This window comes from Mixophyes fleayi, chromosome 3 (assembly GCF_038048845.1).
Source record: "Mixophyes fleayi isolate aMixFle1 chromosome 3, aMixFle1.hap1, whole genome shotgun sequence".
Taxonomy (NCBI): domain Eukaryota; kingdom Metazoa; phylum Chordata; class Amphibia; order Anura; family Limnodynastidae; genus Mixophyes; species Mixophyes fleayi.
In genome coordinates, this window is record NC_134404.1 from 293,562,383 (window position 1) to 293,576,841 (window position 14,459).

A 14,459-nucleotide genomic window follows, 5' to 3' on the forward strand; every position below is an offset into this window, starting at 1 on the left:
TTAAAGTCTGTGTGGTGTCTTTATGATTAAATGAGTAATATGAATGCTGAACCAAATTCATATTTTACTATTCGTCCAACTACTTAATCCTAATGGACAACAATCTACCAATAACTGAGCTAAATCTAAACCCTAGTTTGCAAGTAAGTTTGTGAAAGTAAGTCAGAGGGGCCTTAAGTAAAACAAGAACTTGAAATTGTATCCTAGATTTGATGCCCCAATAGTAAAGATTCACCTGTATAGTCTGATTTAAGAATCCTTCTTTGAACATATGATATAGTCGCTCCTTATTTAGACAAGAATTCTTCTTATTCTTCTTTTTCACAGCTTGTGTGACAAATGACCATGAACATCTATTTTATTTGTTTTTTTATTTGTTCTTTGTTTAGTGAAAAATCCAACTTGGCTGTGACCATCAGTAATGAGAAGAACGTTGTGATGGCCCACGCTGCCTTCCTGGACTATCCTGGCTGGGATGTGGTGGACCAGGCTGCCTGGGCAGAATGGATGCACACTAACTATGAAGACAGCAGCAAGTGCACAGTAAGTATGAACTCTGAAAATGAACGGTCACACTGGGAATGATGTGAAACACTGCATACAGTTCTCTTCCGACGGAGTAACGAGAAAAGGAGATGTGTCATAGGTGCCTACTCTCCCGCAATGTCAGAGAGACTCTCCCAGGAGAGCAGGGCAAATTCCTGCATCCTGTTCACTTTGTTAGTGAAGTGGGTGGGGTGTGGCTAATCGCATTATCCTGGCCCCACCTCCTGCTGTAATAGGCCAAAAATATATATGGTTTAGAAGAGGGGTGGGGCCTAAGTACACAATTTGCATGGTCACACCCCCAGAATGCAGCAGCAAGATCTCCACCCCCGGAGAGGGTGATCCACAAAGCTGAGATATGTTCACAGTGGACCTCCGTTTTGAATTAAAATCATGTCCAGCTAAAGAATGCAAATATGCTGCTGTCATCATCATCATCACCATTTATATAGCGCCACTAGTTCTACAGCGCTGTACAGAGAACTCACTCACATCAGTCCCTGCCCCATTGGGGCTTACAGTCTAAATTCCCTAACACACACACACACACACACCGACAGACAGACACAGACTAGGATCAATTTGTTAGCAGCCAATTAACCTACCAGTATGTTTTTGGAGTGTGGGAGGAAATCGGAGCACCCGGAGGAAACCCACGCAAACACGGGGAGAACATACAAACTCCTCACAGATAAGGCCATGGTCGGGAATTGAACTCATGACCCCGATGCTTTAAGGCAGAAGTGCTAACCACTACGCCACCGTGCTGCCCACCGTGCTGTGTTTAATCTTAACTGTATTTGTGTCCCGGTGTGTTTACACAGTGCTGAGCTGACCTTAACAGCACTTCTCATGTGACTGATGCCCTAGGTAACATACCATACCACCCAACATGTCTGTCCCAGGAAGCGGGCCAGGAGGGGTGGCCATGCCACAAAGGGGGCGTGGCCACACATCCCAGAGGGCTGCCTGGCGCTGTAAAGCGCTAGGCTGCCCATTAGCTACCTCCCTTGCCCCAACATTCCCATCCCGCGGAACAAACATGTCCCCTGGTGGGGCATTGGGATAGAGCTCTAAAATTGGGACTCTCCCGCTGAAATCGGGACAGTTGTGAGGTATGCCCATAAACCTCTGAGTACAGCAGCATTAGTCAGTTTATTAAGCAAAGCTAGGATGGCGTAACTTGTCTTTTTCAATGGGATCCAGAACCCTTGCAGGGAAATCTCTATGCGCACGTGCATAGCACTTTTTCCATTCACCATGAATGGACAGGTCATCTCCTCCCACAGAATCAGCACACTCATCTCATAAACATCATCAAAATGTATTTCTATAGCGCCAGCATATTTTGTAGCGCTTTACAACAAACACTGTAATAAAACACTGGGTAATACAGACAGAGAGGTAACAGGGCCCTGCACGCAGGCTTACACTCTATAGAGATCGCATCACATTCTCCCTGCCGCTGTCCAGATTCCAACCATCTGATTGGCTACAGGTTGTTCAAGCAGGAGAGTAAAAGTAAATACAATAGGGTGCCCAGACAAACGCACCCTAAACACGACATTCTTATGGGCTTTATTATATCTGGTGGTTCTGTTATTACTATCATACAGTGAGCTTTTAAAGATGTTCAGAACATTCCTAATTAAAATTCTGTTCTTCCTGCAATCACTTGTACTTCCTGCATATTAAAAACAATGGTTTTCCTACATTTTCAGCCCCTGAACACTTTGTTTTTACACCTTTTTGTGGCCAAAGATGAATTTTCCTTACAGAGCATCCAAGAGATCATCAGGTGAGCCAAGGGATTCATTTTCTGTATGCATAAAACATGACGTTCTCAGCTTAGGCTGCCATGCAGTGCTCCTTTTTCCATAACGTGCCCACGCCATTTGTCCGTGGATGTGTATACGCCAATAACACAATTGTTCTATGCTGTTGTCTTCTTGTGATACTCTTATCTTACATCGTTTGGGGCACGCTCTTGATTGCAGCAGTCATTCCTGTATTTTGGTAGCTGGAATATAAATCAGACCACGGTTCTGCAATTTGTACTGTATCCATAGTAACCCAGATATTCACCAAAAAATGAAGCTGGGGTGGAATGTATCATAAGAAGACAGGTTTGTTATAGTGGCGTCCAATGTCTGTTACTACACCATATATATAAGCCCCATCCTCACCTTGTTATTTGGACTACTAAAGTTTTTGGGGTATATTTACTAAACTGTGGGTTTGAAAAAGTGAAATTGTTGCCTATAGCAACCAATCAGATTCTAGTTATCATTTGTTTAGTACATTCTACAAAATGACAGCTAGAATCTGATTGGTTGTTATAGGCAACATCTCCATTTTTTTCAAACCCACAGTTTATTAAATCTAGCCCTTTGTGTTTGAAGCTTTCAGCTTCTTTATGCTCATGAACGATTCAGTAAAAAGGTGGTTTTTTTTTTGATATATGGCCCTAATCTGGACAGTCGGAACTTGGGTTCTCTCATATCTAGGCGCTGCCTAATTCTGGAGAATTTGCTGTGTCTCAGGTCTAACATTGGGCACACTCCTGGTTTATCTGTATTACTGACAAAATCGGAAAACATCCCTTAGAGAGTGTTTGATCCATCTAAATGAGTATTAGATAATAGAGGTGGAATCTCCAGTCTTATGGCTGTATAGAGAATCCTACCCTCTGTATTTAAAGTCTTTACATCACACCACTTTTTCCTTTTTGCGTCTCATCATTGACCTTTAATTTAATCTCCATGGGTATAGACTGAACAGAGCACATTGTGCTGCCTGCTCATATTGTTAGCTCTTTGGGAGAGGAGCATCTGGTGTAATGTTTGCTTTTACATTGCATTTGAAACACTCGTTCCAATCATGTATTATCGAGCACTTTGTTGTTAAATTTAGTTTCCTTGAAATAAGCAAAGCATGGTCCAATAGAAAACTTATATAAAAGGCATATCACCTTTTAAAGAAAACAGGCACAGCCACTAAAGGTAACACTAGTTTTACCGATTCTCCTGTTCCCAGCTGTAAAATAGTCAATATTCAGTTCTCCCACTGCATATGGCTAAAATAACTAAGGCTACGTAGACACAGCCATTTACAAGGCATTTTTTACATGTCATAAAACAAGTTAAATTGCATATAAACAGCATTGCTTGATGTTATGTTGAAATAGATTTAAAAGTGTGTTGAATGGGCATTTCTCAAATATGTGTCAATGACACAACAAGCAGCTGTGGTCTTGTTCAAGCTACAGTCATGTGAAATCACATATGAAAACGTTTCTCATGTACGGCCATTGTGACGAATGTAAGTTTCAACTGCGCTAAATCAGAATCCTTGAAGAGGCTTTAAAGAACACACTGCAGTCACAGGGACATAAGTTAGATGCATGTAAAAACACAAATATGTGCGGCATCATTTGATACAATGATTTTTATTTTCACAGTCACTTACATGGGCTTAACTTGCATTATAAATATATTTTAAATGCAACAATTTTTTTTCAGGAAATTAGACTAATGGTTTTACCTATATACCTATAGCAGATGTCACTCATGCTCCACTACAATCTTCAAGTGTGTTACCAGAGCTGCCATCAGAAATTCTGGGGCCCAGTACTAATCAATCTGGCAGGCCCCCCACTTCCCTCTTTGCCGTTCATACTCACCTTCCTCTTCACTGTACATGCCACCCCTCCCTCTTCGCCCTACATGCCTCTCTGCTTCTTTACTTTACATGGTCCGTTCCTCTTCACAATACACGCTCCGCTCTCGCCCCCTCTCATCACAGTACACACTCCGCTCTCGCCCCCTCTCATCACAGTACACGCTCCGCTCTCGCCCCCTCTCATCACAGTACACGCTCCGCTCTCGCCCCCTCTCATCACAGTACACGCTCCGCTCTCGCCCTCCCCTCATCACAGTACACGCTCCGCTCTCGCCCTCCCCTCATCACAGTACACGCTCCGCTCTCGCCCTCCCCTCATCACAGTACACGCTCCGCTCTCGCCCTCCCCTCATCACAGTACATTCTCTACTCCCCCATCCCCTCATCACAGTCAGAGCTGGGTTAAGACTCTGTGGGGGCCCGGGGTACTTAAGACATGGGGGGGCCTTATGATGTATTATGATTATCATTTTAGACAAATATACAGGCAATACTGTGTGCACCACTGTTAGGTGAACGCAGCTCTGCCTTCACAAGCAGTATAGTATGAAGCTTGCACTCGGACCAAATCCTAATTAAATGGGACAGTCACACATATTCGGGACTGCCCCACCAGATTCAGGACAGTTGGAAGACTGTCCTACTCTCTCCTACATATTCTTACATATTCTTGTCACTTTCACCACCAGTGGCTGCTGGTGTCTTTAGTTGCTGCTTGTCTGGATCCTGGAATGTTGGGGGCTCTATTTGGAAAAAAATGGGTATCTAAAATGTAGAAAACTCCAACCAGCCCCAACATTAAATCAATAATACCCATGTTTAATAATTAGGCCTCCCTCCAGCCCCGACATTAAAATAATAGTACTTACATTTGATAAATAGTTCTATTTCCTTCCAACCAACCCCAACATTAAAGTAATAGTATTCCCATTTAATAAATAAACCTATTTCACGCTATCCAAACACACCCAGCAATTAATTAATAGCATTTACATTTAATGCAACCATTTCCCAGAACCATCCCAGCCATTAATATTCACATTTAATAACTAGTCCTCCTCCCCAAATTTAGCCACACATTTAATTATTAGCCCCAAACCAGCATTAAATTAAAGGTCCTGTCACCCCACCTTAATTTAATAGGCCCCGGTTTCCTTCACACATTATAGCAGGCCCCCTTTCCTTTCCCTCACACATTACAGCAGCCCCCTCCTTTCCCTCACACATTATAGCGGCCCCCTCCTTTCCCTCACACATTATAGCAGCCCCCTCCCCTCTTCCTCACACATTATAGCCGCCCATCCCCTTACCTTTACACTCTATAGCAGTCCCCCCTTTCCCTCACACATTATAGCAGCCCCCTCCCTGTTCCCTCACACATTATAGCAGCCCCCTCCCCTTTCCTTCACACATTATAGTAGCCCCCCTTTCCTCACACATTATAGCAGCCCCCCCCTTTCCCTCACACATTATAGCAGTCCTCCGCCCTTCCTTTCCCCTCACATCACACATTATAGCAGCCCCACTTTCCCTCACACATTATAGCAGCCCCTCCTTTCCCGTCACACGTTATAACAGCCCCCCTCCTTTCCTGTCACACGTTATAGCAGCCCCCCTCCTTTCCCTCACACATTATAGCAGCCCCCCTTTCCCTCACACATTATAGCAGCCCCCCTTTCCGTCACACATTATAGCAGGCCCCCTTTCCCTACACATTATAGCAGGCCCCCTTTCCCTACACATTATAGCAGCTCCTCAATCCCTCACACATTATCGCAGCCCTCCCCCTTCCTTTCCCTCACACATATTTAGGAGCCTACCTTTCCCTCACGCATTATAGCAGCCCACGCCTTTCCTTTCCCTCACACATTATAGCAGCCCCTCTTTCCCTTAAACATTATAGCAGCCCCCCTTTCCATCACACATTATAGCAGCCCCCTTCCCTTTCCCTCACACATTATAGCAGCCCCCTCCCCTTTTCCTCACAGATTATAGCTGCCCCCTCCCCTTTCCCTCACACATTATAGCAGCCCCCCTTTCCCTCATACATTAGAGCAGCCCCCTCCCCTTTCTCTCACACATTATATCAGCCACCCTTTGTCTCACACATTATAGCAGCCCACTCCCCATTTCCCTCACACATTATAGCAGCCCCTCTCATTTCCCTCACACATTATATCAGTCCCTCCCCTTTCCCTCGCACATTATAGCAACCCGCTCCCCTTTCCCTCACACATTATAGCAGCCCCTCTCCTTTCCCTCACACATTATAGCAGCCCCTCCCCTATCCCTCACACATTATATCAGCCCCTCCCCTTTCCCTCGCACATTATAGCCGCCCCTGCCCTTTACCTCACACATTATAGCAGGCCCCCTCCTTTCCCTTATACATTATAGAAGCCCCCCTTTCCCTCACACATTATAGCAGCCTTCCCCCCTTCCTTTCCCTCACACATTATAGCAGCCCCCCTTTTCCTCACACATTATAGCAGTCTCTCCTCCTTTCTTTCACACATTATAGCAGCCACCCTTTGTCTCACACATTATAGCAGCCCACCCCCTTCCTTTACCTCAAACATTATAGCAGCCCCCCTTCCCCTCACACTTTGTAGCAGCCCCTTCCTTTCCATTGCACTTTATAGCAGCCCCCTTTTCCCTCACACATTATATCAGCCCCTCTCCTTTCCCTCACACATTATAGCAGCCCCTCTCCTTTCCCTCGCACATTATAGCCGCCCCTGCCCTTTCCCTCACACATTATAGCAGACCCCCTCCTTTCCCTTATACATTATAGAAGCCCCCCTTTCCCTCACACATTATAGAAGCCCCCCTTTCCCTCACACATTATAGAAGCCCCCCTTTCCCTCACACATTATAGCAGCACCCCCTTTCCCTCACACATTATAGCAGCCTTCCCCCCTTCCTTTCCCTCACACATTATAGCAGCACCCCCTTTCCATCACACATTATAGCAGCCTCCCCTCCTTTCTTTCACACATTATAGCAGCCCCCCTTTCCCTCACACATTATAGCAGCCCCCCTTTCCCTCACACATTATAGCAGCCCCCTTTTCCGTCACACATTATAGCAGCCCCCCCACTCCTTTCAGTCACACATTATACCAGCCCCCTCACTCCTTTCAGTCACACATTTAAGCAGCCCTCCTTCCTTTCACTCATTCATTATAGCACCCCCCCATTCCTTTCCCTCACACTTACCTTGTTACTGCTGCTGCTGCTGCTGGAGACTCCTCTCTCTGCACACATAGGATGGCACCTGTCACATGGTGCACGTCCCATGTGACCATTGGCTGTATGGACACTGGAGGCAACCACACTAGGGGGAGGAAGGAGGGAGGGACGGATCAATAGATAGTGGCTGGTCCTGGAAAAGGAACCAGCCACCAAGAAGTATACTGACCTCTTGCTGGCACCCTCATAGAGTACCTTGTTCGGGGGGCCCCCTGACAGTTGGGGAACCCAGGGCACATGTCCCCGGTACCCCTCCCCCTAGTCCGGTTCTGATCACAGTACTTGCTCCGCTCCCGCCCTCCCCTCATCACAGTACATGCTCTGGTCCCGTCCTCCCCTCATTACAGTACATGCTTCGCTCTCCCCTCCCCTCATCAAAGCACATGCTCCGCTCGTCTCTCCCCTCCTCACAGTACATGTCCCCCCTCCATCATCACAGTACATGCCCCCCTCATCACAGTAAATGCCCCCCCTCATTACAGTGCACGCCTCCCCCTCCCTTATCAGAGTGCATCCTTCTCCCCTTCCCATGTAACAGTTCATACCTACCCCCCTTCCTCATAACAGTACATGCTCCAGGCCCCCCTCCCTATAAAATTGCTCTAGTTCACTTACCTAACCTCTGTAATGTGGCGGTTTCCAGACACTGATGATGTCACTAGTGATGACATTACTGCACTGTGCGCTCTGGGAGCGACCGCCACGCTAGACAGAAGACAGGTGGATGGGCTAGGGCCCCATACAGACCTGGGGGCCCAGACAGATGGAGAGGTCTATCCAGGCCCCCTTGTTTGTCCAGGCCCCTCACAGCCATACTGGCTATACCCCCCCTGGTGGCTGCCCTGTGTGTTACACATAATTCAGCCCAGGGAGTATCTAAACCTCTCATTACTGTGTGCACCTAAAGAAGAGGCTCAGAGTACCGGACATGTGTTTTATTACTATTACAATGCTGCAGTTTATAGTTATGTGAACCACATATACCGATATATAAAGCTTACTGGTAGTCAGGCAATCTGGGAACCAAAAACAATGTAAATGTGGTACCCCAATTTTACATTACAATGTTAAAGTTTTAAGTTTAAATTGGTTTCACACACTGCTTTTCATTCTGGTATAATATATGGGCTTCTTTTTACATATAAAACAGATATAGCCCTATGAGAGTGGTTTAACTAAGTTGTCCAGTGTTAATCTATGCTTTGAGATTATGGTTTTAAGCTACTAAACAATGTTCAAACCCTCATAGCAACCAGTCAGACATGGACTATCGATGGTGGGTAACTATGAGCACCTACACATTCCCACCTCTCCACTTTGTTAATAAATATCCACAATTGTTTATAAAAGACTTGTTTATCAGATTGGAGCCCTAAAAGTAGACACAGAAGTTCCTGAATCCTAAAATCTCTCCCTGTCTTCTTCACAGGACCGTGTTTAGTGCAGTTGTAGACTTACATCATATATGTCTAATCACCCCGCACAATGATGCTTTACGTAAGTATGAAGACGTATTTCACCATTTCATCTCCGAATTATCAATCTTCATGAGCAGTTAAAGTGGACATGATAAAATAATATTGTCTGATTAATTACAGACATAAATGCATACTTTGTATCTGACTTATTATCCTTGGCTTGTTATATACTATGTAAATAAGAGTGAGGGGCAGCTTGTGCAGGCGCTCTGGAAGCTTATACAGAAAGACTTTCCCTAAGGTAATGCATTGAAACAGTAATTTTAAAACATTTCTGAGATGTAATCTAGGCAAATCTAAGGACAAACTGGGAACATTACAGAGGACTAGTTACCATGTCATAGCTGGGTCCAGTAATAACACACACATTATTCCTAATTATTTACTCTTGTCTACACCCCTTGTGCCTGTCCTCCTCGTGTCTCTTGTGTGCACCCCCATACCTGTCCCACACATGTCCATGTTACACCCTTAATATTTGTCTCCCTAATGCCTGTCCTGAGCTCTGATTGGTTACAGTCGCTAACACTGCTACTGCCATTGGTTAGTTATATGCATATAAAACTCACTCACATGTGCCACTTCTCTTCTCTATAATTGGTAGACAGACCCCTGCTCATGAGAGCTTACTATCTAGGAGTCTTTACATAAAATCATATGGAATCTGCTGTCAAAGGGGGCAGATCGCACTACATGAGCATATTATTATATTAATGAAAACATTTTAAAACTCAACAAAACATGAATCTGGTTACACATATGGGAATAATAAATGCATAATATATACAGATTGCTGTTCCTACATACGTCTGAGATCTGCAGTAATTACCATGCTATATTTTGACTTTCTCTTTTCAATGTGATGTGTAAAGAGGTAAATAAAGTCAGAAATAGCATATACTATTAATTATTATTATTATATATTATATACTATTATATACTGTAAGAAAACTTTAGTATAGGCAAGTTTGTAACGTTTACAGCTCCAACACAACACGTCAAAATCTGTTTTCAAGTTTAGTTCCAGTTTACTCAATAGAACAGCTATCTAACCTGCGCTAAAATAAGAATCTTGCTGGTTGGCTGAAAAATGCCTAATATGTCTCTACAGAGAAGAAACTCATTTTGTTTATCTAATTAGCTCCTGCCTTAGCATCGACGTTTGAACCTGTGAGGACAATTCCGGGGGCGACACCTGCTGCGGACTGTTCCATGTATATTTGTTACAGACACAAACACTGTCCCCAGCTTTATATCCGGAAAGCCAGGTAATACCATTATTGTTCAGATGAAGGATTTAAAGGGATGATCTGTGGTGTAGTTAGATAAAGCAGAGGTTGTCTTTTCTGTAACACAGTGGTCCTTGGTTTCTAAGATGTTTCCTGAATAAAATAATAAACTGCCTAGAAGAATTGATTACTTTATTTTGGAATAAAGAAATTTAAGGAGGTTCTTACAGGCTCCTTGTCATTACTGAGCCAGCATTTGTCACAGACTACATTTTACAAATTCTGGCTACAGACAAGCAAATAGATTTTTTTTTGTCTTCACTTGATATAGCTGTTTCAGCTTCATCTCTGTAATCTGAGCCTGGATCCTGCTTGGTAATGGTTTTACACAGGGCCCGCCACCGAAGGGGTGGGGCCACAGCAGGTTGGTGACTCCTCCCACTACACTGGTAGGCCTGGGCCCTAGTACTTTGTACTCTCCCCCCTCCCCCTCTTGGCGCCCTGGTTATATATCTGAAAATACTGTTATTCAGGGTAATTGCTGACAGTGGGAAAGTGCAGCCAGTGAGAAACATGTCATTATGTGTAAATATGTCTAATGTATACATAGGTGCACGTCCACACTCTGATATCTGGAACTGCCCCCTTAAAAATGTCCATTTGTGTGATTGTGGGTCCAAATGTAAATGCACATGATACAAAGTGTAAAAACCTCACTTCAAACCGCAGCCTGCTACATCTTTAGGATAGTCCCCTTCTTTCATTTCAGCCTGTACATTGTTTAACCTAAAATGTTGTTTGTGTAAACCTTGTTTGTGTCTTACTTTAATGAGAGTAATTGGGCTTTGAAGACGTTGGGATTGTTTAGTATTTCTATTGCATGGATAAAATGAGCCTTCCCACATAAAACTTGGCTAGATACAAAAGGCATCCCATTTTGCCCGATTAATCTATGTGGTTTGTGCAGAAACAGGTGCATTTTCACTAAAAAGTGTGCTCGTCACTAAATGGTATTGATGCTGTGCGGCTGCATTTTTACATTTTCATAAATTACCCTTATAACTTCAGATTGCATTGGTGGAGTTTCACCACTTGAGGTCGCTCTAGCTCTTAAAATAATCCATGATCCCACACCTGCATCACATTGAAGCAATATGAACAGACAACAGAATACATTTCAATTGAAAAGCATATTAAATCTACTTTTCTGATTGATTAGTAAACTCCATGGAAATACACTAAAGTGAATGTAAAAAATTTTCTGGTAGGTAACTAAAATGTGATGCAGTTGTCAGTTTTGTGTTAGAACACAAAATGATATATTTAATAGGAATCAATAATTTAAAAAAATAAAACGGGAAAAAAAGATATTTTATTAAATAGCAATCACCCTAATATTTTCATTATTTCACTAATAAAACAATGTTATTTTTTTATGTAAGCTTGTAAGTAAGCAAGCTACTTTGGTAATACAGGTATGCCATACTTTTAGAAAATGATCAGCAGTTTTTCTTGTTACTTTTATTGGAGTCATTTTCATATACCTCCCAACTGTCCCAAATCCGGTGGGATAGTCCATATTCTTGTAGCCTGTCCTACCATCCAAGCTGCCAGAATGTTAGGAGGTAAGTCCCACTCAGCAGCTCGGCACAGCAGTGGTGAACGGATTACAGAGGTGCCTTCGGGAGAGTGGAGGGGTGTTTGGGGAGGTGTGGTGCTAGACACGCCCCTGGGTGACATGGCCACACTCCATCATGATGCGACAAAGTTCTTATCGCGGTACGACCGCTAATGGCCGCAGCCACGCTCCACTCTTTGGAGATGACATAGCTGTGTCCCGATTCTGAAATGTAGACTGTTGAGAGGTCTGATTTCCAGCAAATATTTTAGGGAACCCTAAGGGGCAGATTCAATGTGGCCTTGTTAGTGTAGGAATAATGCGGCACTAATTTTAACCCAGAATTTTGCTTGCAGCCCCAAGGCCTTTTATCGTAGTAACGGGCCGCGTTATTCCTAGAACATACTTGCCTACTTTCAGGCAGTAAAGTCCGGGAGATACCGGACAGGGGGCGTGACTAGAGGGCAGGGGGCGGTCAATCGCGTAATTTTGGCCCCGCCCCCGCTACGTAAATGACGTTTTGTCACGGGGGCAGGGCCAAAACGATGCGATTAACCGCGAATCACGTTATTTTGGCCAGCAAATTGCGGGATGCGGGAGACTTGCCTGCTCTCTCGGGAGTCCGGGAGACTGACCCCGATTTCGAGAGTCTCCTGGACATTCCGGGAGAGTTGGGAAGTATGTCCTAGAATAACGTGGCCGAATTGAATTGGCCCCTAAATATTGCTTCCCCTTCCTTTCTGTACCGAAAACAAACACAGATTTAAGAGTATGTGTAAAGAAATAAAAAAGGAGTATGCACTTTCATTTAAAGCATACTTACCTACTTTCTTCAGCTCCCTTCCGGGAGCCAGCCAGTGGAGGGGGGCGTGAAGGGGCGGGGTGGCCGAAATCGCGTCATTTCGGACCCGCCCCCTGTGACGTCATGACGCAAATTGCGTCATTTGACAGCGGGGGCGGGGCCAAACGCCGCGATTCACCGGGAATCGCGGCGTTTGGGATCTAATTCTGCCCACTTCACTAGGAAGTGGGGCACTTCCTAGTGAAGTGGGCAGAATTCGGGAGATTGCCACACTCGCCCGGGAGTCCGGGAGACTCTCACAAAATGCGGGAGTCTCCCGGACATTCCGGGAGAGTTGGCAAGTATGATTTAAAGTAGACCTGTCAAGTAGATATGGTGGCAGCCATTTTGAGGTGGCTTATATCACTGTGGCACTGCCTGACCAATATTTATGTGGTAGATGTTCTAAGTGCAATGTCAGGCTACATTCACTTGAATTTTGGTTGGGTCCACAAAATCATAACTTCCAAGTGTCCCGATTTAGAGGGGACTTATGAGTAAATGGGTGGGACTTCAACAGGAAATGGGTATGTTTGGGCTGAGTAGAGTGAGTTTGTGTGACATGGGGGGGAGTCTTGTATGAATCGACTTATTTTGCCTGGGTAAATGTTGGGAGCTTCCTGCACTCTGTGTAAATGACAAGTTCCCATTATACACAAGTTATTTAATACTAGGGTCTCTCTTATACAAGGGTCTCTTTAAAGATACAATTAAAGATTTTAGGTCCAGTTTATTTGTAATTATTATTGTTAGTGTGTGCACATGTTGGACTGTGTGTACTACAGAATTCATCTTAACTTAAATGCGATTATTAAAACACAAGACTCGGTACATGAGACAGCGGATCATGGTTTAGGAATTGATAAAAAGTAAAGTATAATAACTTACATGAGTTCTACAATCTTAATACTTTTTTTTGCCTTTCTAGGGTAGAAGATCATGATGATCTAATTCCAATTTTCATGCGCCATAATGATACCTTGAAAGCCACATATGGAGAATATTTTCTGGCAGAGCTAATTAAAGCTCAGGATGAGGACAACCATGCCATTGTTTGTGAGGTTAGCTTGTTTTCTATCTAAAACGCATTGACCCTGACATTTTGTTAGTACAGTGTGACTTTTGTATACAATGGGACTCATGTAGAGTTGGACGGATGTCCAGCTTTCAAGTGCAAAAATTCCACTTTATTTTACTGCTCACGTGCAGTAAAATAACATTAAAAATCAGTTTCACGTAAGTTGCTTTTGCAGCCCTCTAGGTCTGGAGACGAGGAACTACAGTATGGGCATACACATGTAAGCGTGGCATGCAGCTGGAGATCTAAACGTATCTAAACATATAAACCTGTTTTGTTCAGATACGTTCAACTCAACATATCTATATGGACAAAAGTATTCGGACCCTTGACCATTACACCAACAGGGTCTGTAATGACATTGTATTTAAATACATATACTTTAATATGGACTTGGTCCCCCTTTTGCAGTGATAACAGCTTCCACTCTTCTTGGAACGCTTTCCACAAGTTGTGTTTCTGTGGGAGTTTTTGCCCATTTATTCTGTAGAGTGTTTATGAGGTCAGACAGTGATGTTGGACGAGAAGGCCTAGCTCGCAATCTCCGTTCCAGTTCATCCCAAAGGTGTTTGATGGGGTTGAGGTCAGGGCTCTGTGCAGGCCAGTCAAGTTCTTCCACACTGAACCCATCAAACCATGTCTTTGTAGTAGTCTGGGTAGTCCTTGCTTTGTGCACTGGGGCACAGTCATGTTGTAATAGCAAAGGGCCTTCCCCAAACTGTTGCCACAAAGTTGGA

At 44.1% G+C, this 14,459-nt stretch overlaps 1 protein-coding gene across 1 annotated transcript in view; it reads left to right on the forward strand.

The window, feature by feature from the left end:
* The window catches only part of CFAP61 (cilia and flagella associated protein 61), a 228,483-nt gene that overhangs the window by 5,207 nt on the left and 208,817 nt on the right, over positions 1-14,459 (forward strand). The window contains exons 3-7 of the mRNA XM_075203834.1: positions 390-543; positions 2,268-2,344; positions 8,908-8,975; positions 10,098-10,224; positions 13,573-13,705. Of these exons, the coding sequence (XP_075059935.1) occupies positions 390-543; positions 2,268-2,344; positions 8,908-8,975; positions 10,098-10,224; positions 13,573-13,705 (559 nt within the window). The remainder of the gene's footprint in view (positions 1-389; positions 544-2,267; positions 2,345-8,907; positions 8,976-10,097; positions 10,225-13,572; positions 13,706-14,459) is intronic.